The sequence below is a fragment of the Nomascus leucogenys genome, chromosome 9 (assembly GCF_006542625.1).
Source record: "Nomascus leucogenys isolate Asia chromosome 9, Asia_NLE_v1, whole genome shotgun sequence".
Lineage (NCBI taxonomy): Eukaryota > Metazoa > Chordata > Mammalia > Primates > Hylobatidae > Nomascus > Nomascus leucogenys.
The window spans coordinates 12,277,885-12,302,536 of NC_044389.1; the positions used below are offsets into that span (position 1 = coordinate 12,277,885).

Genomic DNA, 24,652 nt, shown 5'->3' on the forward strand with positions numbered 1-24,652 from the left:
GAATCAATATCTGGGGACAACTATCCCTAACTGTGGCACAATATTTGGGAAAAGCTCTGCTTTAAATCATTGTCTGGTTTTGGTTTTTGCTTTTCCCACGGGCCTGATGATTCGGGGGCCTCCAAGCAAGGCTAGAGATGATGATATCAATGAAAGCAAATTCTTCTGTACTTTGCTTGATTAGGGCCAGGACTCAGGTGGAGAAGCAAGCCACTGAGGGTGAAAATTTAAGAAGGAACTCACTCTCCAGGTGGTGGAAGGCATCTGACTTGCCTCATTGTATTCCTGGACTGGCCTAATATATAAAATAAAGCAACAAAGGAGACTAGTGGCAAGCCATCAGGTAGCTTGTACTCTCTAAGAAGAACAAGGCAGGGGACAGGTACAGTGGCTCACGCTTGTAATCCCAGCACATTGGGAGGCTGAGGCTGGCAGATTACTTGAGGATAGGAGTTTGAGACTAGCCTGCCCAACATGGCGAAAATCTGTCTTTACTAAAAATTAGCCAGGCATGGTGATGCACGTCTGTAATCCCAGCTACTCGGGAGACTCACTTGAACCCTGGAGGTGGAGGCTGCAGTGAGCCAAGATTGCATCACTGCACTCCAGCTTGGGTGACAGTGAGACTTTGTCTCAAAAACAAACAAACAACAACAACCATAAGGCAAGGATTAGGAGAATAGTACAAGGGTCAAGTGGGGTATATTTAATGTTTCAAACCTGTGTGTTTGATTCTGCACCTGCAATTCATCTCATCCATGTATAGTTCATATGCAAGAGATTTCACAGTAGTTAAAATTAGCTGGGTACCAGAATGGACATGAAGAGGTTAGACCAACTCGGTCCAATAGATCTTTCTGTGATGCTTAAGAAGTTCTCTATTTGTGCTATCCAATATGACAGCCACTACTAGCACATGTGGCTCGTGACCAACTAAAATTTACCCCAGCAACCGGATTTTTAACTTTATTTACTTTTAATTAATTTAAATTGCAGCAGCCACATGTGGTGAGTGGCTGCTATGGTGGGCAGCATAGATCCCTGCCATCCAATGTGTGCAAACTGAATCAGCGGTGCTGGCATCCTGTGGGGGCTTATTAGGAATGCAGAATCTCAGGCTCCACACCAGACCCCCTGAACTGAATCTACACTTTAACAAGAACCCCAGGTAAGTTGTATACAGCTGTATAAAGTGCAGAGATGTGCTGATTATGATTGTGGTAAACAGAAAGGTGGAATCAGAGAATAAACAGTGGTAAAAGACTATTCTCTGGCAGGGTGCGGTGGCTCATGCCTGTATCCTAGCACTTTGAGAGGCCGAGGTGGGCAGATCACTTGAGGCCAGGAGTTCGAGACCAGCCTGGCCAACATGGCGAAACCCCATCTCTACTAAAAATATAAGAATTAGATGGGCGTGGTGGTGTGCACCTGTAGTCCCCGCTACTTGGGTGGCTGAGGCAGGAAAATCGCTTGAACCAGGAGGTGGAGTCTGCAGTGAGCTGAGATGGTGCCACTGTACTCCAGCCTGAGCAACAGAGGAAGACTCCATCTCAAAAAAAAAAAAGACTGTTCCTTGAGGGATATGCCCACTAAAGTAGCAGTCTTCTATTTCCTCTTCCCACTCCCCTTTCTCCCCCTCCATTGAAAGAAGGTGGTGAGACAGAAAAATGTAGAGGCAAGTGATGGAGAAGCCACTTCCTCATATGCAGAGTGCATTTAGTTACCTCTCTTCTGGAGAGAGCCTCTCTAACCACAGCCTTCCTTCTTCCTCCAGTCCTTACTTGGTATTTATTGCTCTGTGCTTGGCCAGATCCTACTCCTATGCTAGGGAATTGCCTCTAGCAAGCTGCAGCCTTCTCTATCTTTAAGGAATTTACAACCCAAAACAAGCAACAGGTAAGCAGTTATTAAAGTCTTCCTTCTTGCTAATGTAAATCTCCCCCGCTGTAATATATGCTCTTTACTTCTCATTCATTTGGATTAAGAGATCTCAGGGCCATTAACCCTTATACACAGGAAAACATTTCTCTCTGAGAAAGCCTAGGGAGCGACCAAACAGTGGTGGAGATAGGGACACAGCTGTCTAGCCCCAACCAGCCATCCTGAAGTTTCAGCTTCTTTCTGCCAGTCTCGGTCGGTGCAGAAAGAAGGGGATAAAAGTGATGAGGATCCAAGACAACATTGATAAACCACAACGAGGCTCTCCCCTACTCACCGGCTTTCCCAATCTGAACAGCCAGGCGAGTCAGCTTGCCCTGCAGCACTGACTTCTCCTTTTTAGGCACCTTGACTGCCTTCTTGTCCTTTTCCTCATTGTCGATTCCCTCCTGGCTGTTGAGTGGCTGGATTTCCAGGGCCACTCCGTCTTGGGTCTTTGCTGGAGTGTACACACAAATAGGACAGGTGAGCAGGCAAGGTGGTAGCACTGAGTGGCGGGCAGGTGGAAACCAGAAAACCTTCCTGTCTCTTTCCCAGAATATACCTTGGACCCTGACATCAGTTCCGACCACTCCCAACCCATGCTAGACATGGAACTTGCCTTCAACTCTATTAGGGCCTTTGGAATAATATTCTAATGACTTTAGATGAAACTGGGGTTCTTTTAGGGTATGGATTTCTTCTTCAGTGGCAGCTTCCTGGCACTACCTCAGAGTCCCAAGCCAGGTTTATTCCAGCAAGGGGATTAATCATGTCACTAAGCACTATTAAAACAACCATCCTTCCTGGAACTCAGTGCTTAAAATAGTGAATCTTTACTGCAGAAAGGGGCTGAAGGAGAGGGTTGGCAGATGTTTCTAGAGCACAAGATTGCTCTGTTAAATGGTTTATCTCTGTCTCTCTCTCCCTCGATTGTCAGGGAAGAAACACATACCCCCAGACCCAGGGTATTTTCCAGCCCCTTCCAGCAGTTGAAGGATAGGAAAAGAAAATTCCCTTTCTTCCCTGTCTGACAAAGGTAGAGAGATACAGAGTGGGAACCGGGGTTAAGTCTTTTGGGGAAGAGGGAAGAAGCTGGTGTGAGGGACCTCCTGGAATAAGAGAAAGCAGGGATAAAGAGAGACATATAAATCCATTTTGCTTTTAAAAGAAGAGTTAAAGACCTAAAATTAAAGAATTATTTCTGTTTAGCCCTGGTTTTCCAATGTGATGACTTTATTTCTAAAGACTGCTGTGATGTGGGTTACAGAGTAAAAACAAATCTCTAGGAGCGTCACAAGACAGTAGTTCTTGCTGGCTCCCAGCACCACTCCACTTTCACCCCTGCAGGCCTCAGCCCCTTGCTTAGGATACCCTTCCTGAGTAGTCCCTGCTGTCAGACTCACAAACAGGAAGACAGAGACAGAATGTGAATACAGTCACCAAAAGAGAAACACACATCAGATCAGGAGGAAGAAAACAGACTGTGGCGAGAACAAAGAAGGGAGGTGGGGAGAGAAGTACAGAGAAAGAGCTCTCTCCAAGCACCCCTGAGAAGACCAGCAGAGAAGGGATCCAGACCAGAAGAGGACACTTATGAGGAAGCTAGCAAGAGGAGGGTGCAGGGACTGCCCACCCCACCTCCCTCCACCATGAGGACCCTGAAGTCTTCCAACCCAGAAACTGATGACTGTTGGTGTTTAAATCAGGCTGAGGGCAATGAAGCAGAGTTCAGCTCCCTAGGAAGAGCAGATCAACCCTACACACTCCCCAAGAGAAACCTTGACATGACGTTCTGTGAGCCAACAGCAGAGGGTGCTGTTGTCCCATCTTAGATTGGGATCAGGCCCTTGAGACCACCCCAAAAAATCTCTGCACCTTCCTCAGGATGAGGCGTCTGAGTCACAGCAGCAGATAACAGATTTATGGAGAGGAAAAGGGAGAAGGAAGATGGCCTGGAAAGGTCTGGTTTGAGTGTGGGCAGGTAGAGATGGTAAATGAGTAGTTGGAGAGGTTACCTTTGTTGCGATTTTCAGGGACTCCTTGTTTTTTACCTGTTTGAACAAGAAAGAAAAAAGTGGGGTCGAAACCCAAAGTGACTATTAAGAGATCCAATTTGTTGGTCCTGCTCAGAGCCCAGAAGGACAACAGCAAAGTGTTTGGGTTGCAGGGAAGGGACATAAATGTAAAGGAAGCTCACATCTCTGTTTTCATTCATTCTTGCTAGAGGCTCTCATGAATCCTCGGGATATCCACCAAAACGCTCATGAAGGTGAGTGCATACTCACACCTGAGGTGCTTTCTCTTGCTCCTGGCCTGAGTCACATTGCTTGGAAAAATGGGGTGGGGATTAGGAAGTGAGAGGTTTGAACTGTTTCTGCCTGATGGCAAAGACTTTGAAAGGTGTCTCCGTGTTACTTCAACAGCACCAGGCAAGCTTCCTCCTTATTCATCTGCAGGCAGCTGCAGAAATGAATTGTTTACTTCCTGAGAGAATGTGTTTTGTTTCCTTTTCATAAACTGTCCTCCACTAAACAGCTCAAGATGATTCTCCAGCCAAGTGGTAGAAACCTTCTCTTCCCTAAGGGAAGAAGGAATGCTTAGGGAAACGTGTAGACTTGGTTTTAGTATCTTTTCCTCTTTCTTCCTCTTATTCTTTCCTTCAGGAATGACTGAGTGGCAAAGACTGAACTAACTGTTCCTACTCTTCTAGCTGTGTGTCTCTTCCACTGAGAGCCCACAGTTTCGGCAGAAATCTATTTTATTTTTCTGGCCAATTTTCTCTCTTGATGGTTTGTTTAACCCCCCATCTTTGAGGAAGAAAGTTGGGGAAGGAGGAGGAGTACACGGAAGGCATTTGGGGCTACCAGCACCTAGCCAGTTTATTTAGGGCAGGCTTTGTAACTCATCCCTTTACAAGCTACCATTAGACACAAAAATCAAGGCTCAAATTCAACCTGATTTGGGAGCCTAGAGCCAGGATCTGGTTTTTATCACAGCTCCCTGGAGCCAAGGATTTACATCTTTATCTCAGCAAGGAGTTTGGATATCTGCTTTCTTTATCGCAGCAGATTCTTCCAACCATGCTTTCTATCCAGATCTGCTCCCTCACTTCCTTGTTTGTCCATGGGGATGAGAGGAAAGAGAATCTCATTCCAGATGCCCCTTACCTTTCTTCTTCTTCTCCCCTTCGTCATCCTCATTGACCCCCAAGAGAGTAAGGATGATTCCAGTCTGAGAGTTGACACCAACAGCTGTCACCACCATCCGGCCAGAACCTTCCATGACATGGGTCCCTACACGGGAAAGGAGAAGATGGGAAGTAATGGGTTTTTTAATACTTAGACATGATTTGGTATGAAACACAAACTTAGAAGAAAAAATAGTCCTTCCTACCCCATGGATAATGATGTGCTTAGCACAGTAGGAAAAGGTCAAGAGCTGGGCGCATTTAAAACAGACCAGACAAATTGGAAGTAAGGAGGAAAATGTGTCTAACCACTTTAGGGTAAGCCCTCCCTCCTGCCCCCGCCACCCCTGCAACCAGCAAAGCCCCTTCAAGGCCCTTATAACACTTGTTTCATGGAAAACTTCATTTAGGCTGCCTGATATCCTTGAATTCCACCCACCAAAATGCTGTTGCCCCAGTTGAACCCCAGGGAAGGAGATGGGACAGAGTCAGAAGAGAGAACAGGGTCTGGATCCTGTGGCCTAGGTGTTTGCAGGGAGGTAAATGGGAACTTGGGTAGCCAGGGCCTATACCTGAGAGCAACATGGGGTCTTTGTCCAGGGACTTCTTGACATGGTCGGATTCCCCTGTCAGAGAGCTCTCATCAATCTTCAGATCGTTCCCTTGGATCAGGATCCCATCTGCAGGCAGCAGATCACCTAGAGCACAAAGGGGAAGGAGGGACAGTGAAGGAGATAGTAACAGACTGGCCGAGGGTAGGGACCTCCAACTCCTTCAACCCTATCTCACGGCTGTTCCCACGGGCCCTATCTAGAGAGCAATGGCCGAGAGTACATGGAGACTCTTTATAAGTCTTCAGCTCTTTACAACCTGGGAGAAGATTGCTTTCCAGGCATTATAAATTCAAACTCTTATTCATCCCCAATACCTTTCCATGGCCTGAATGTTATACACTTTTAACCCTAAGACACACAGGGTACAAGTCTGACAATCTTGCGACAGTTTCAGCTACTCCTTTCTGAAATTCCTTCCCACAACCTCTTTAAACTCTAACCTAGAAGTGAATACAATTTTGGATCTTATCTTTTTGAGTTTTCAGCAATTCCCAGCCCCCTCATGCCAAAGGACCTATCCCTTAAATGGGGGTGGCGGTGGGGTAAGCAAAAGAAACACGGAGCTCTCACCGTATTTGACTTGGGCAATGTCACCAACCACAATCTCAGCCACAGGGAGCTGGATGAGTTGACCATTTCGTATGATGGAGAACTTTTGCTCCTGTTCAATGCGGCTCTGCAGCCCCCGGAATTGCTTCTCTTTGCTCCAATCATTAAAGGCAGTCACTAACACCACGATGATCACTGAGAAAAGGATGGCTGCCCCCTCAATCCAGCCAGCTTGTGCCTCATTTTCATCTTCTGGGGTAGTTGCGACTTGACCACACACTATCCCAGGAAGGGAGAGAAATAGTCACTGAAGGGCTTTTGTTGACATTAAGAAATGGGAGTAGTGCTTCCACAATCCCCCCAAGATAGAAAGTCAGGAAAAGTGAATAACAGCAAATACAACTGTTGGCTGGAAGAGGATATCAGAGGATAGCAGGATTGAGTATTGTCTTATCACCAGTGTAACTATTTATGTTAATCCAAAAGAGGCAAATGACTAAATAGTACCAACTATCAAATTTAGGCAAGTCACATGTAAGGTCACACTTATGGTTCCCAACATGGTCAGGCTTTCACTACTGTTTCCCATCATGCCAGACAATTGGTGGTGGGGGGCACTTTGAGATGTAGGGTTTTGTTGGTTGGATAAGGGCAGAGAATTCCTGGCTAGGGGTGTTGGTTCACACCTGCAATCCCAGCACTCTGGGAGGCCAAGGCAGGCAGATCGCTTGACCCCAGAAGTTTGTGACCAACCTGGGCAACATAGTGAGACCTTGTCTCTATGTTATAAAAATTATTAAATAGACCAGGGAAGTGGGTCACGCCTGTAATCCCAGCACCTTAGGAGGCCAAGGCGGGTGGATCACCTGAGGCCAGGAGTTTGATACCAGTCTGGCCAAAATGGTAAGGCCCTGTCTCTACTGAAAATACAAAAATTAGCCAGGTGTGATGGTACACACCTGTAATCCCAGCTACTCATGAGGCTGAGGCACGAGAATTGCTTGAACCCAGGAGGTTGCAGTGAGCCCAGATCAAGCTGCCGCACCCAGCCTGGGTGACAGAGCAAGACTCCATTAAAATAATAATAATAATAATCAGTCAATAAATGTCTTAAAAGGGTAGAGGATTCCTGACATTCTGAAAAAGGATTTAATAGAAGACAGAGGGTGGGGATGGGGTGGGGAGGAACCCTGGGAATAAGGATGAGTTGGAAGAATAGCTTAGTAGCTACTGCTTGGTTTCCTTCGGAAAGCCCACTCTGGATAATGGGGGGAATGTTTTAAGCTATAACCTGTCAGCCACCAATACTAAGTGCTTGGTGGTGGTGGTGGAAAGAACCCAGATAAGAGTCACGCTGAGCTGTTTAGGACACTCACATTCATTTTCTTCACCAGCAGGGCGATAAAAGGACAGGACCAGGGAGATGATGGCTGCAATCTCCAGGATGATGAGCGTGACATCTTGAAGAGCTTCCCACACTAATTCTAAGAAAGTCTTGGGCTTTTTGGGGGGGATCACGTTGTGTCCAAACACCTGCCTACGTTTCTCCAGATCTGCAGGGTTCCCAGACAGACCTGAAAAGGAGATAGGAGTGGATGAATGAACGTAGAAAAAAAGGAAAATGATAAAAGGCAGTTTTGAAGTGGCAGTGAGCCACGATCATGTCATTACTCTCTAGCCTGGGCAACAGAAAGAGACACTGTCTCAAAAATAAATAAAATGAGGAGGCCAGGCATGGTGGCTCACGCCTGCAATCCTAGCACTTTGGGAGGCCAAGATGGGTGAATTGCTTATGTTTAGGAGTTCGAGACCAGCCTGGGCAACATGGTGAAACCTTGTCTCCACAAAAAAGACAAAAATTAGCCAGGCATGGTGTGGTGCACCTGTAGTCACAGCTACTCAGGAAGCCGAGATGGGAAGATTGTTTTGACCTCAGGAGTTTTCGGCTGCAGTGAGCAGAAGTGATCACGTCATTGCACTCCAGCCTGGGCAACAAAGTGAGACCTTGTCTCTAAAATAAAATAAATAAAAAAGACCCTTTGCTTCCTGATTTGCTCAAGTATGAGATCTAGTTAGAGACAACCATGAACTTTCAGTCTAAAAATGGGCAAAATGAAACTAGTCAGCCATGGGGCCACTCACTTATCTTAGTAACAAGTATAAGCTGGATAAATACTTAACCAGACATAAAATCTTATCTGCTACTCATTGAGTATGCCCCAGGCTCCAGCTCTGAGAACATAAATGTTAAAGTGGTTCTTGGGATTCACATAGAACTTTTATGTCATATTAACAGGTAAATGCTGTGGTGATTTAAATGCAGAGTGAGCTGCCATCCACTGGCTCACACACAAAGGCCAGGAAGAACAAGCTCCTTGCTCAAGGTCATGCAAGATGGAGGCAGAGCCCACACATGTGTCCTGATTCTAAGATCCAGGAGCTTTAGGGGAGCATCAGAGCAGAGTCTTTGAGACTATAACTTGTGGGCATTCCCTTTAAGCACATGTGCCCCTCTTCTGTCACACACATATACACACCTGTGTGCCTAGGCCTGTGCATGTACACACACAGAGGCACAAACACACACCACTGAGAGATACTACCATTCTACTAAGGACTAAGTAGGTACTAAGGGAAGTACTACTACTCAGATTGAATAAAAAGAGAACAAGAAAGGTGAGGCCACGAAGTTTTCAGATACCACACAAGTACCTGATTAGCAGCATCCTCCCTACCAACACACGTTTGCTTACATACCTGTGTGTACACACACCACATACCACACACACTATACAGACACACACACACCACAAACCACATACACCACTCACATCACACACCATATACACAATATACAGACACATACACACCAAACACAAGCCACATACACAATACATACCACACAAATATATGACACACACACACACACACACACACAGACCATGCACCACATACGTACCACACCTACTCTGTAGGCACTTTCCCAGAGGGACAAGAGATAGGTAGAATTATTCTCAGTGCTTTCCTTATATTTGGGTCCTTTCACAGGCCCCCAGGTGGGGCTACTCTTGAAGGGAAGAGGGGAAATCCTACCATGGCGATTAATGCCAGTTGGTATTCATCAAGTTGTTTACACACTGAGGCAAATTAGTCCTGGTTTTGGCACTGGAAGCTGTTGGCTGCCGGTTTGAAGGGTTTCCCACAGGCAGTGTAGGGCGACTTTTGTGTTGAAAAAAGGTTAGCAGCTGAGGAGGGTCAGAATCAGAGGAAGGGAACTTCAACTGAGCTTCACAGAGAGAACAAGAAGTGGATGACGGGGGCTGCAGGGACAAAACGGAGGCAAAGGACTTGGATGCCAGAGGCTTTCTTTACACTTTAGTCAATGTGAAGGGCTATTCTGTTGCTGAGGAGGGAAAGCAGATGTGGTATATGGGCAAATGTCTACTCTTCACTGAAAATCTTCACTGAATAGAACCCAAGAGTGGCCTGGGCGTAGTGGCTCATGCCTGTAATCCCAGCACTTTGGGAGGCCAAGGTGGGTGTATCACCTGAGGTCAGGAGTTTGAAACCAGCCTGGCCAACATGGTGAAACCTCATCTCTACTAAAAATACAAAAAAATTAGCCGGGTGTGGTGACGCATGCCTGTAATCCCAGCTACTAGGGAGGCTGAGGCAGGAGAATTGCAATCTGGGAGGCAGAGGTTGCAGTGAGCTGAGATCACGCAACTGCACTCCAGCCTGGGCGAGAGAGAGAGACTCTGTCTCAAAAAAGAACCCAGGAGTGTTACTTAAGTGTCAAAAGAAGAGATTTGGGTTAGGGCCTGAGGAAGACATCTGGACAGATAAAGATTTTGAAAATGGGAAAATAGGTACCCAAGGGAGCATTATTCGCAGAGTTTGGGATGGCCTCCATTTCCCTATCCTATAAAACAAAAAGCATCAGGAGACATACATAAGATACTAGATGTGGGGGGTGGGAGATGAAAGTGGGGGGCAGGAGATGAACTGGCATCCACACCTGTGCAGTTAGGGGTGGGAGGGTCCTCTTTTGAGACCACATTCACTTGCTAGTGCTTAGGAGAGAGACACAGGAGCTGGTTAGAGAAGTGGTGCCTGATGTCTTATCCAGGGTCTCCTGACTCCCAGTGCCGAAGCACATCACCCTGGCCTCCAGCTTAGGGGCACAGCTGAGCCCCGCAGAGCTGTGAGGTTTGGCCAAACCTCTAGAAGCAAATTGGGTTGCTCCCCAGAGGCTCCCTGCCCCCACCAGCCTGAGAAGTCAGGTTCCCAGTAGGCGGGAAAGCCAGGGCCTGGGAAAGGAGTGTTCTGGGCAGGGCATCTTTAGCCCCAGACAGGCAGAGGCAGACTTGCCAGGGGGCAGGGCCTTGCTGGTCCTTTCTCCCCAGGGATCAGAGATGGCAAGGGTGTGCCAAGTGGGGTCTGCTGTGCTGGAGAGCCAGGCTTGCTGGCCGGAGTGCTGGTAATTTATTAATCTACCTGGGATGCTTCTCAAAAAAGCAGGATTCACAATGTAAAGGGAGGAGATGCCCTTTCCTCCTTACCAAGGTTTAGTAGATGATTATGAGGGCAAACCAAGACATCAGATATTAAAGATCATAAGGTGCACCCCAATAGCCTAATGAAATCCTCCCTCCCAAAAAGAGGGACAAATGAGGGGCAGAGAACAGGGCTACCTGTCCCTTTCTGCTCTCATGCTAATACCCGGTAATCATCTTTGATGCCCAGCCCCCATCTATATCATGTAGTTGAGAAATCCTATCAGCTTCAAAATATATCTAAAGTCCAATCACTTTCCATTTTCACTGTTATCATCCTGGTCTAAACCATCCTCTCTCATCTGGATTATAGCAATGGTCTTCTAACTGGTCTCCTTGCCTCCACCCTTCCTCTCCTGTTCTTAGTCTCTTCTCAATGTATTAGCCAGAATGATCTTTTTTAAGATCCAAGGCAGTACATGAGATTCATCTGCTCAAAACCCTCTGGCTTTTACTTAGAGTAAAACTAGGCACCAAGGACTTAAGGATGGGCTTCCAGGCCCCTTATGACTCCCCCAGCCCCCCAGTCCTTATCTCCTACTAGTTTCTCTGTGTTCACTGAGATCTGGCCCAACCAGCCTGCCTGCTGTTCTCTAAACGCACTAGACAGGCATCTACATCAGGGCCTCTGCACAAGCTGTTCCCTCTGCCCAGATTCCTCTTTGCTGGAGAGGGCTCACTTCCTCACCTCCCTCAGGTCTTTGTATAAAGGTCTTCTTTTTGGTGAGGCCTACCCTGACCAGTGTATTTAGCTGGCACTCTTGATCCCCCCATCCTGCGCAATCATTTCTCTCCACAGGTCTTCTCACTGGCTTATAATAGGACACATTCATTTATTGTTTGTCCACCTCCTCAAGGGCAGGATTTTTATCTTTGTTCCTCAGGCCTACAGCATTGCCCGGCACATCGTACACATGCAAATTTGTAGAATGAACTGAATGAATGAGTGATAACTAAGATTGCCAACACTTAAGTGATTACTATGTGCCAGATGCCTCACCAGGCACATTCATGCCTTCTCGTTCAAGCATCACAAACCCCTACATGGTAGCTACTATTAACCCGATTTGACATAGAAGCAAACTAAGGCCTGGCAGGGGTATGACTACTTGAGCTTATTAAGTGGCAGAGTCTATGCCACCCCACAGGGGGACACTGGATGCCAGCCTAGATACAGAGGACACTGGGGCATGGAGACAGCTGCACTCAGCTGAGGCTTCAATCTAGTGTGACTAACTTGTTTCGGTTTGCCTAGGACTTGCCAGGTTTTAGCACTGAAGTTTCTGCCTCCTGGGAACCCCTCTCAGTCCCAGGCAAACAGGGATGGTTGGCCACCCTACTTCCTTCACCACAGGACAGGGTTGCATGCTGCTTTCCTCTGTACCTCTAAGCAAGCCAGTGCTGTTCCCACTGTCTACAATTGGGGTGGATTAGTTCTGTCTTTTTCCTTCCTGGCCTCAGGGATGGTAACACTGCCATCAGGTTCATCAGAGTCCAAACCTATGAGTTTTGTACTCAATAAAACATTTCTTATGGCCTTTTTTGGACCCAAGCAAATGAAGTGACACACACTATGGAAAACATAAAAAGTCAGGCCTTGCTCTTACCTAAATGCCCTCAAAGTCACTTGCTTGCTTCTTTTTTTGCCATTTTCTACTCATCTATGTGTTCCACCTTAAGTCACCCTGAACTCGTACAATAGCAACCTTAAGAAGTCAAGTGGCTGTCTCAGTCCCCAGTATGCCCTGTTGCAAGGCGGGGCAGGTCAAGGCTCTTAGCTATAGTAGCCTTGGGAATCCTCTCTGACATGTGGCGAGGCATGGGAAAGCCATGTGGGACCGGGAGCTCGGCCAATCCCCAGTTTTGGGCTTTCCATTCCAATTCTTTCTGCCCTAGAGAGCCTTTCGGGCCCTGATCTCAGCAGCTGTAATTTCACACAAATACTTGTCCAGCCCGGGAAAAGGCTCTAAAAGGCCCTGATCTCTGCAGTGGTTTCTCAGATACTCACACAACCTCCTGGAGAGGGGAAGGAAAACTTGGCAGAGAGAGAATGCTGGAAACACAGGAAAAGGGTTTCCCCTAGAAATTCCTCAGGAAACTGAGGGGAAATCTTGTCCTCAAGAACATGAGGGAGAAAGCCCTACCCAGAGCGGGAGTACTTCTGGCCCTGTGAACCAGACTGAACACATGAGCCGGGAGAGGCAAAGAGAATGTTCAGCTATGAAGTCCCACCCCATGCTGGGGAGGTGCATGACCCCTGCCCAGGCTGGGTGGGAACATGGAATAAACAGCAGTGGAATATTTGTGTCTGCCATGAGTGTGCAGGACCTAAGGCCTGGGAGGAGAAATGCAGCCCAGCCCTCAGTGGCTTAGCTCCAGCAGGGAAGGGCCAACGACATCGGCAGAGGCACCACTTATCAGAACCAGCTCAGCCCCAGAAAGGGTGGGGCTAGGGTAGACATCAGGAGGGACTTCCCAGCTGTGTGAGTTACGATACCTTGCCAAAGGAGGCAGCAGAATCTTCTCCCACTCATATAGTACCAGGGAGAATTTTCTCTGGGTTGATTTGAAGGCGGTCCTCTTTTGGAACTTGAGAAGAACAGACAGCAGAAGACCTTTTAAGTCCTTCCTTAAAAACCCTGGATTTGGGCTTGGTTTGGTGGCTCATGCCTGTAATCCCAGAATTTTGGGTGGCCAAGGCGGGAGGATAGCTTGAGCTCAGGAATTCAAGACCAGCCTGGGCAATACAGAAAGATTCTGTCTCTACAAATAATAAAAAAAATTAGCTGGACATGATAGCGTGTGCCTGTGGTCCCAGCTATTTGGGAGGTTGAGGCAGGAGGATGGCCTCAGCCCAGGAGGTTGAGGCTACAGTAAGCCATCATTTTGCCACTACATTCCAGCCTGGGCAACAGAGCAAGATCCTGTCTCAAAAAAAAAGAAAAAAAAGGCCAGGCGCGGTGGCTCACGCCTGCAATCCCAGCACTTTGGGAGGCTGAGGCAGGCGGATCACGAGGTCAGGAGATCGAGACCATCCTGGCTAACACAGTGAAACCCCGTCTCCACTAAAAATACAAAAAATTAGCCAGATGTGGTGGCAGGTGCCTGTAGTCCCAGCTACTTGGGAGGCTGAGGCAGGAGAATGGCGTGAACCTGGGAGGCAGAGCTTGCAGTGAGCTGAGATTGCGCCACTGCACTCCAGCCTGGGCAACAGAATGAGACTCCATCTCAAAAAAAAAAAAAAAAAAAGAAAAAGTTAAAATTAATTTTAAAAAAACCCCAACAACCCTGGATTTGGGGACTGAGGGGGAGGAGTAGCTTAAAATCAAAATAGGGCCATGCAAGATCTAGCCATCTCTGGCTAATAACCAAATGCTACTCTTCCGAGTATACAGCAGTTTCCCTGCTTCAGGACCTCCAGTTTAATACACCCACGACTTGGACATTTGCTCCCTATCTGCTAGACTTCCAGCTCGTAGAGATAAAACAGTCGATCCAAGGTCACAGCCAGAGGATGATGAACTTGGAGAACAATGCTGCTTTCCTCATTCTGGTCAGCAAAACCCTTCCCAAGGTGGGCTGCTTCCTCAGGGCATGCTTCCCTTTATCCCGCCCCCTGCTCTTGGCCTTTTTTTGAAAACAGCAACTGTGGCCCAGGGAAAAAAGGCTCCCTAGAGCTCTCTAGTTAGCTTTCTGCTTTGCCACTCTGCCACCTTCTGTACTTCATGAATGTGCTTCCATCTGGTGTCATATTCCCACTCTGGAGCTAAATAATAAGAATGAAAGCCCCACTTTCGGTAGATGCAGTATCTGCTTCACCCAAGGAGGGAATGCTATTTTTCTTCCCACCAACAGCTAATGGTCCAATGTAAGGCAAGAATGAGAAGGTTAAAAACCAAATCAGACCCCCAAAAAACCTGCAACAGTTGCTGCTGAGTTGTCAAAGGAATGGAGCATAAAGGGCTCCAGGAGAGAAAGCAGGAAGGGGAAGCCTCCTGCTTCCAGGTTGGGGAAGCCTTAGCCCCTCTCCTCCTGAAGATGCCTCTGACCCCAGCTGGACAGCATTATGCCAGTGAACCCAGAAGCCCAGCTCTAGGCAAGGAGGGCTAAGTAGAAAAGAACTGGCAGAGCCTGGGCTGGGCTAGGAAGAGAGAACCCACAGCTTTCAAGAGGCCAAATTCAGCCCTAGGCATGAAACTCAAACCAGACAGGGAACTCCTAGGATGCAAAGTGGAGTTCCCTGCGGTGGGGGATGGGGAGGGGCAGAGGGAAGACACTTTTGGCTTGAGTCTTTCTCACATCTTGAACTAGTTAGTGCTAATCCATCTGCCCAAAGTTTGGCAGGCAGAGTGGACCACAGAATGTTAATCTCTGAGGCCATGCCCAGATCACTGTTATTAGGGTCACTTATTTGCCATCCTTAGTAGAGTTGGGGCAAGAGATGATGGCTACAGGGCAGAGGGTGCAAAGAAAGAGGAAAATAGAGGTTATGCTTCTAACCTCAAGTGGAGGAACTCCTAAAAATTGATATTCCGGAACAGACTATAAGCTCCAAAGATAGGGAAGAAAATCTCAAAGAAGCCAGTTGCCCATCTTCCTCTCACATCTGTTCCATCCCATCTTCACTCGCCTAGTCCTCCACATCCCCCTAATGCCACCGTGCTTTAGAGCAGTGGTCTCTAAGCTGGGGGCATGCATCTATCTGTTAGAGTGAGGAAAATATTAGACCATTTTGTATCACCTCATCCATTTCTATGTTTGCCTATCTTATTATGTAAACAAAAGTGTTAGATGTATTAATAGTAAGGCAGTATGTCTTGTAGGTGAACATTTACTTGGGATATGTACTCAATTTTTTCCAGATTGACAATACTACTAGAAATTTCAATCTGCCACACCGAGGAAGAGCCCAATCCCAGGACATCTTAGCTTGTAGCAAAATGGACAATTCTGGGTAAAACATGCCACTGCCCTCAAAAGGCACAGTGACAGGAACACAATTAAGCCCCAGAGATCTTAAGGTGATAGATGTTCATCTAAATCCTCAAGCTAATGAAACAAAATTGTAATTTGGGCTGGCCATCTTAAAACACATTTTTTTTCCCCTCCTGCCACTTACTCCCCAAGGAATCTCAGCTCCCTAAACCTAGTAACTACCCAGTAATTAAGGAAGGCAAAAATGCTTACATCTTATGCCAGGAATATTCAGTAGGTGGTAGCAATGATCATAGAGCGTGGCCATGCTAGAGCTTCCCTGGGTAATCCCTAAATGATACAGGTGTGCTGTCTCCAGCTTCTAAGCCCCCCTTCCCTCCCCTGTAATGCCTGCAGCTTAGGTCCCCATACTGTGTTCCCATAGACCCTGCTCTTCCTCATCAAAGCCCTATGGCAAGATTTCTGAAATTGCCTTCATTTATATGCATCTTCTTTTAGCCTATAAGCTCTATGGGAGGAGGAACTGCACCTGTCATGTTCACTCTTGTGTCCCTAGCACCTAGCAGTTATTAAGTATTAGTTGAATGTTGTCGAAAAAGAATTGTAGGCCCTTAATATCTCACTGTCACACCTTCAACTCTGCAGAGGAGAAAAGAAGTAGAGGGGTACAGAAGGAACATAAAACAGAAAGTTCCACCAACAATCTTTTAGATCCGAATTCAACCAAAATAGTCTTCAGCCTTTTGAAAGAAGGCCTACAGTTAAAAATTTACTGTTTATTCAAGGCTCCCCTTCTCTCCCATTCTGGTCTGGGCCCAGACCTTGCCTCCAAGGGCTGGCCTAACTCTTCCTCAGAAAACACCATTCTTCCTCCTAAAAAGGATAGCATAGCTAAAGACCAATGTGCAAAATTCTATAGGGAAAAAAGAATACGTATAACCTCTACCTAGACCACCTAGACCCATCCCTTTTTCCTACACAGAAAAGGGTATTGAGACTAAGGAAAAAACCTCTTCCTTCTTCCTCTTAAGCCACAGGTAATTTTCATCCCAGATTCACAAAAAGCTTCTTCCACTCACGAGGCCATGAGATTCCACAGGAAACCACATAGAAGGTAAAAGCCTATCTTCTAGCCTATACCAACCAAACTGCTCTGTTCTTTGGGGATTGAAAAGATTGGTTGAGGTGGGAATGGGACAGGGAAAGAAGAGAATAAAAGGAGGGGGAGAAAAACTGGAATGGGGAACGAAGCAAGCAAACGAAAAGGATTCCATTGTGCAAAATGCTCAGATTGTCCCTCCTGATAAACCCAAGGCAACACAGCTTGCCCAGGAGCTCCAGCCTCACCCCTGCATCTTTGCTTTTGTTTATATACAGACATAAAGACTGAAATCTTTAGTTACTTCAATGTAAACATGTATTCTCCTTTATGTGTCCCCCACCCTTTCTTGTTGCCCTAAATTTTCTTCTCTTTTTGGCTCATGCTGTCAGCCTTATTTCTGGTTGTTGCTGAAGGCCATGTAGCTAAACATCTCCAAGCCTTCTTAAGTCTAACCAACTCCTGGCCACTGGGGCAACTCCTCTTACTCTAACTAGCTAATGTATACTCAAGGAACACAAGCCAGTGTCAAAACACTGGGCTGAGGCTGGGCACGAGGGCTCATGCCTGTAATGCTAGCACTTTAGGAGGCCAAGGTGGGCAAATCGCTTGAACCCAGGAGTTCAAGACCATCCTGGGCAACATGGAGAGACCCTGTCTCTACAAAAAAAAATACAAAAATTAGCTGGGCGTGGTGGTGCACACACCTGTAGTACCAGCTAACCAGGAGGCTAAGGTGGGAGGACTGCTTGAGACTGGTAGGTGGAGGTTGCAGTGAGCCATGATTTCACTACTACACTCCAGCCTCGGTAACAGAGCAAGGCCCTGTTTCAAAAAATAAAAATAAAATTGAAAACAACAACAAAAAAACATTGGGTCAGTGGCGGCTCATGCCTGTAATCCCAGCACTTTGGGAGGCTCAGCTAGAGGTGGCAAAACCCCATCTCTACCAAAAAATACAAAAATTAACCTGGCATGGTGGCACACATCTGTGGTCCCAGCTGCTTGGGAGGCTGAGGCAGGAGGATCAGATGAGCACAGGAGGCGGAGATTGCAGTGAGCCGAGATTGTGCCACTGCACTCTAGCCTGGGTGACAGAGTGAGAATCCATCCCATAATAATAATAATAATAATAATCATCATCATCATCATCATCATCATCTCTTTCTCTCTCCCTCTCTCCAGGCTAAAGGGTTTAAATGACCTGTCTAAGTTCTTACCACCAGGTAGAATGGGATGGAATATTTCATGCCTTCTGACTTATACTCCATTAATGCTCTAAATGCTTCTTATGCTAGAGCAGTCTCACAGAGAATCTTAGCTAAAGCACAGATAGTGCTGGGACTATAGCTAAAGCACAGATAGTGCTGGGACTACAGGCATGAGCTACTGCGGCCAGCCGAAAGAGATAATTAAGTCCTACCTGCCTTTAGAATTGTGTAAATCTATGATAATAAAACCATGTTAGTGTCAGAAATGTAGTAAACCCCAAGTTCTGTAAGTCCCCTTAATAGCTATAGTTTTAAAAAAATTCTGTCAGTCTATACTAAAGATGCTATCAGTCCATAGAAAATAAAGGAAAAGGGTTATATTCTAGGAACCAATCTCTCTGATCTTCACTTTCTCCTTGGTTTCTAACTAGCAGAATTCAAGCACCAGGTAAATTTCTTTATTCTTATTATTGGTCCACTGGGACCTCCTACAATGACAAAATTATGCTAGGCTGTCAGGCTGTGTGGCCTTCCATGAACAGGCTGGCTTTCTATAGCATCAGTGTAATGGGGATCTTTTGTCTGCCTACCCTAACTAAACAGGTGAGCATTACCCTTGCCTGGGTAGATACTCCTATGTCTTAGCTGTTCTATATCTTCTTTTCTTTTCTTTTTTTCTTTTCTTTTCCCGCCCTCCTTCCCTCCTTCCCTCCCTCCCTCCTTCCTTCCTTCCTTCCTTTCTTTCTTTTCTCCTTTTCTTATCTCTTTATTCCTCACACACTAGGAGGTCACTGTTGGTACTGGGGACTAAAAATTACTAATGGAAAGGTTGTTTTCCAACACCCTGTCTCCCCAGTTCCAGAACAAGCCCTATGGTAACTCTTACATTAATACAAACTGGTGAGGCAGAAGAACTGCTTGAGTCCAGGAGTTTGAGACCAGCCTGGGCAACATAGCAAGACCCCCATCTCTTATAAAGAAAAAAAAAAGGCCGGATGCGGTGGCTCACGCCTGTAATCCCAGCACTTTGGGAGGCCGAGGTGGACGGATTGCCTGAGGTCAGGAGTTCAAGACCAGCCTGGCCAACATGGTGAAACCCCGTCTCTATTAAAAATACAAAAAACTAGCTGGGAGTGGTGGCGTGCACCTGTAATCCCAGCCAGTTGGGAGTCTGAAGCAGGAGAATCGCTTGAACCCGGGAGGTGGAGGTTGCAGTGAGCCAAGATTGCGCTATTGCACTCCAGCTTGGGCAAAAAGAGCAAAACTCCTTCTAAAAAAAAAAAAAAAAAAAAAAGAAAGAAAGAAAGAAAGAAAAACACCAGGACACATATTTGTGATCTAAGGAAGCAGTGCATGGCAGTAGAAAACTGTGCCAGTGGTAGGAGTCCTAGGCTACAGGCATGGCCATGGGCTGTAACGAGGGAAGCACTTGCCATTGGAAGGGGCTGAAACCAGGACTGGGAAAGGATCCAAGAGCATTAGCTATATCTATAACATTTGATATCCAATGTTGACAGAAAGTAGAATATATGTTGGCCTTTGGGAATGGAAGCTCTCTGGGAATCAGAAAGTAAACAGTGGCAGCTCTGGGAAGGGATCTGGAAAATTAGAGGAAAGCCTGAATCCTGCTGTCAGGAGCTCTCTAGGTTCCAGCTTCTTTGGACTCCCGAGTTCCTGTTTGTGAGAGAGACAGCTGACCAGAGGGATCAAGAACAGCATAGCAAGGGAAAAAGAAAGATCCTGTTTAAATTCTGATGGGTGTTTGTAAAGTACTGCATAATCTCAGTGAAGATATAATTAAGAACAGACCCTCAGCAGTCAATACGGCTATTAAAAGTGACCAAATAAAGAAATCTAGCTGGCAAGAAGTAGACAGAGCCCAAAGGGCTCAATGATTAAGGGCTACCATTAGAAGGCAAAGACAGAGCCACATGAAAGCAATTAGATATTGCCACCTTACCCAGGGTTTTTTTTTTTGTGATTAAGAAGTGAGCAAATGAAATGGACAGTAGTTGCAGTTACACAGACAGTAACCTCTCCAGATACGACAAAACATTGCACTCCATAGGCACCCATGTTCTGGCAAGTACCTACAGACACATGGACTCTGTTTTAATCTGAGAAAACTAATCTATTGAACGCCTAATTATAAGTACGAGCACTGTATATATATTATTTAATCTCAGTAACTCTATGGGCCAGGTGTTATCAACATTATTTTCAAAGAAGAAACAGACTCAGGGAGGCTGAGTAAACTGTGGAGGGCAACTTGGTTAGTAAATGGTGGAGCTATTATTTGAACTCAAAGCCTATGAGATAGGAAACCAAATTCTAGAAGTAAAGAAAACAGGTAGGGTAGCTCCCTTAGGTTGTAAAGAAAATAAGACATAAACTAGGTATAGATATCTATGTAAAAATCTTTCTCTTTTTTCATCCTAAAGAGTCTAGGCTCCAAGTCATTAACTTATAATACAGCACTGGCAAAGGGTAACAACTTCTTAGAACTGGTGAGAAATATGCTGTGGCCTCTGAGGAAGATTCAGAAATATGAGACCACATGAGGCTGAAAGCCCCTAATGGACAAGATCTTTGCTCCATCTCATGCTACTCAACCATGAACTGCCAGACGTATAGGGCCAAATAAGAATCTGCTACAGAGATGCTAAAACCAGGCTAAAGTGAAAAAGCAAGTTTCCTTTTGTTCTTTCTACATTTTGATGAGGCAAACTTTCATAATACCATGGCACACTGGGCAACTGGGCTGGGCCAGGAAAGCCTGAAGCTGAATTTTTCATTATCTTTTAAGATTTTTTTATCTTTTAAGGAGAGATTAAGGCCGGGCGCAGTGGCTCATATGTGTAATCCCAGCACTTTGGGAGGCCAAGGCAAGCAGATCACCTGAGGTCAGGAGTTCGAGACCAGTCTGGCCAAAATGGTGAAACTCCATCTCTACTAAAAATACAAAATTAGCCACGTGCCTGTAATCCCAGCTACTCGGGAGGCTGAGGCAGGATAATTGCTTGAATCTGGGAGGCGGAGGTTGCAGTGAGCCGAGATTGCACCATTGCACTCCAGCCTGCCTGAGCAACAAGAGTGAGACTCCATCTCAAAACAAAACAAAACAAAAAAACAAAAAACAAAAAACAAAACAAACAAAAAAGAGTAAGAAGAACTACATTAAAAGTATATCCGGCAGAGTTGAAAAAAATCACTTATAATTCCCTGACACAAAACAGTGAGTGATCCAAAGATATGATGGGTACAATAATATACCTTGTGATTTAGCATCCCATTTCCTTTTTTTTTTTCTTTTTATTTAAAATAAATAGAGGCTGGGCGTGGTGGCTTACGCCTGTAAGCCTCCTCATCCCAACACTTTGGGAGGCCAAGGCAGGCAGATCACCTGAGGTCAGGAGTTCGAGACCAGTCTGACCAACATGGTGAAATCCCATCTCTACTAAAATGCAAAAAATTAGCCGGGCGTGGTGGTGCACACACCTGTAGTTCCAGCTGCCTGGGAGGCTGAGGCATGAGAATTGCTTGAACCTGGGAGGCAGAGGTTGCAGCTGGCTGAGATCATGCCACTGCACTCCAGCCTGGGTGATACAGCAAGAACCTGTCTCAAAAAAAAAAAAAAAAAAAAAAAATAGAGATGGGGTGTCACTATGTTGCCCAAGCTGGTCTGGAACCCCTGGGCTCAAGTGATCCTCTCACTTCAGCCTGCCAAAATGTTGGGATTAGAGATGTGAGCCACCTACCCTGCTTGGCCTATCATCCCATTTCTAACGGTATACAATAGAGAAGTGCTCAATTGGGCAGCTGGACTTATTTCACTTTTTTGTACCCTTCCTTCCTCCATTCATTAAACTGTAAGGTCAGTGTAGGGAAGAATTAAATTCTTTTATAATCAGACATATAGAAGAAGGGACTTGATTATTTACTGACAACAACATTTATATCATAAACATTTTAAAAATAAATATCCTCCTTTCTGGACACTGATACAGAAAAAGGCAAAAAGAGGGGTCAGGAGCAGTAGCTCACTGCGCCTGCAATCCCAACACTTTGGGAGGCCAAGGTGGGAGGATCACTTAAGTCCAGGAGTTTGAGATGATTCTAGGCAAGATACTGAGACCTCTTCTCTACAAAAAACTCAGAAAAGCTAGCTGGGTGTGGTGGCACACGCCTGTGGTCCCAACCACCCAGCAGGCTGAGGTAGGAAGATGGCTTCAGCCCAGGAGGTTGAGGCTGCAGTGAGCCATGATCACGCCACTGCACTCCCAGCCTGGGTAAAAGAGCAGGACCCTGTCTCACAAAAAAAAAAAAAAAGGAAAAGAAAAGGAAAGAAACAAAAGAAGAAGAAAGAAAGAGAAAGAAAAGAAAAAGGAGAAAAGAATAATCTTCAGAGAATAGCACAGTTTCTAAACATCATCTCTGGGAAAGATATGGCTCTTCATGGCCTCCCCTCCTTTCAGTGCTTCAGATGCCATACCTTTCCCACCAGACAAAAATATACCAGTTGGACCTCCAGAAATGTGCCCTCTCTAGAAGCTGGGAAAACAATATTTTGAAACACTAGCCACCTTCCTCCAACTCCCCACCCCTGATATGGCCTTTACCTTCCACAGGGGAGGTTTTCAGTCTACTGCAGAGATTCTGTACACCTCCATAGTGGACATTAATCTGGGTCAGTGCATCCCTCGAACGCAGCTCCATGAGCTTCCTCAGTTCCATTACTGTGCAGCCAAAGTCCCCTTCACGGCTCTCGGCCATCGAGTTGGCAGGCAAGACACGGTCTGATGGGTTCGTCATTTTGCCTACTGTTACCAAGCCCCTCAACCAGAGAAGATATAGCGTTTCCCTTCAACTGACCAGTGTCTCCAGCCTCCCTGTCTCAACTTCTTCCTACTTCCTGCTTCTCTGGGGGCCCAGAGAGGGAATAGATTGAATATATCTTGTGCAATAAGCTCCTGAGTAGCCGTCCGAAGTCTAGATCCTTTCTTCTGTATGAAGTCTGGCAGCAAGAGGAGGAAGAGGATGGGGGAACTGAGTGGAAGGTGGACTCCGTGTCACGATGATTGGTGTCCCCAGGTGGTGATGATAGTGGTTGTCCAGGGTAGGTAGGTTCCTAGCTTAGACCAACTTGCTTAGATGAAGGTGTAAACAGGATGTGCGTGTTACCATGGCAGCAACCTTAGCAACAACCAGCAACTGTAGTGCTAGAGAGACATCAGGAGGAGGAAGAGGAGAGCTTCCTGGATACCGATGACAACTGGATCTCTGGAATAAAGGTTCAAAGATAGACAAAAAGAAACCATTAGAGCAGCCATGAGTATCTAGCATCTGCAAGGGCAAGAGGTACCCAGTCTAAGCACAAGGGTTTAAGTGACAGTTGAGATCTGAGCTGAACTGATAGCTGAGGCCCAAGCTTAGAGAGCTGACTCAGGAGAGGCCCGTTCCTCCCTGGGAGGCCCCTGCAGCCTGTAAACTCCAATGTAGAGGAGTAATTTCAATACACCCTAGTCTTCATGTCTCACCTCTCCCAACCAAGCAACATAAAACCCACAGCTTCAGAAACTTGGAAATAAATGGTTATGAACTCTGATGGCTCTAATGTTTTCACTGTCTATTTGAGGGACCTGTGACAGGATCCTTTAGTCTGACCTTATCTATAAAAGATGAGAAGAGGTCAGAAAAAGGAGTTCAGGCCGGGCGCAGTGGCTCAGGCCTGTAATCCTAGCACTTTGGGAGGCCGAGGTGGGCGGATCACGAGGTCAGGAGTTCGAGACCATCCTGGCCAACATAGTGAAACTCTGTCTCTACTAAAAATACAAAAAAATTAGCAGGGCGTGGTGGCAGGCGCCTGTAGTCCCAGCTACTCGGGAGGCTGAGACAGGAGAATGGCGTGAACCCGGGAGGCGGAGCTTGCAGTGAGCCGAGATGGTGCCACTGCACTCCAGCCTGGGGGACAGAGCCAGACTCTGTCTCAAAAAAAAAAGAAAAGAAAAAAAGAAAAAAAGAAAAAGGAGTTCAGATCTAAGTGATCTGAAGGGTGGCCTGTCAGTCTGCCTTCCTCTCCCACACCCCACACTCTTCCCACTCCCAATACACACATTTACACACAAGGAAGACAACTTGATAGAAGATGTCAAAATCCTCCAAAGCCCCTTAGAGTACTCAGCCTCCAGGTGTATGGAAATTCTGCAGCCTGTTGCAGGTGTCAACCTGGCCGGCACCAAGTTTTGGTCTTGAGGCTAAGCTCCACCCTCCTCCAAGAGGGTTTTGGGGAGAAGAGGAGAGTAAAGGCAGTTGGTGATACAGGGTGAACTTTTTTTTTTTTAATAAGGGGGACAGAAGGACCTCTGAGGAGGAAAGATAGGGAGTTTGAAGCCTGAGCATTAAAGTTTCTCTGGAGTGGGAGCGATAAGACACCTCTCAATTCAGATAGAGGATAAGGCCACAGCAAGGTTAGCAGGGGAGACAAGCTAGCCTGTGAGTGAGCACCAGAGTCTCACATCAGCTCAATAAAGGCACCAGAGAGAGGCCAGCATTTCTCCCCTCAGAAAGATGCATTACCTCTC

General features: G+C 46.4%; 1 protein-coding gene across 7 annotated transcripts in view; it reads right to left on the reverse strand.

Annotated features, from left to right (window-relative positions):
• The window catches only part of ATP2B4 (ATPase plasma membrane Ca2+ transporting 4), a 115,415-nt gene that overhangs the window by 35,935 nt on the left and 54,828 nt on the right, over positions 1 to 24,652 (reverse strand). For all 7 annotated transcript variants that reach the window (XM_030818613.1, XM_030818614.1, XM_030818608.1 and 4 more), the window contains 7 exons: positions 22,691 to 23,351; positions 7,647 to 7,844; positions 6,292 to 6,549; positions 5,680 to 5,805; positions 5,088 to 5,213; positions 3,936 to 3,971; positions 2,216 to 2,377 (listed from right to left, as the gene is read on the reverse strand). In XM_030818613.1, the coding sequence (XP_030674473.1) occupies positions 2,216 to 2,377; positions 3,936 to 3,971; positions 5,088 to 5,213; positions 5,680 to 5,805; positions 6,292 to 6,549; positions 7,647 to 7,844; positions 22,691 to 22,883 (1,099 nt within the window). In that variant the 5' untranslated portion in view covers positions 22,884 to 23,351. The remainder of the gene's footprint in view (positions 1 to 2,215; positions 2,378 to 3,935; positions 3,972 to 5,087; positions 5,214 to 5,679; positions 5,806 to 6,291; positions 6,550 to 7,646; positions 7,845 to 22,690; positions 23,352 to 24,652) is intronic.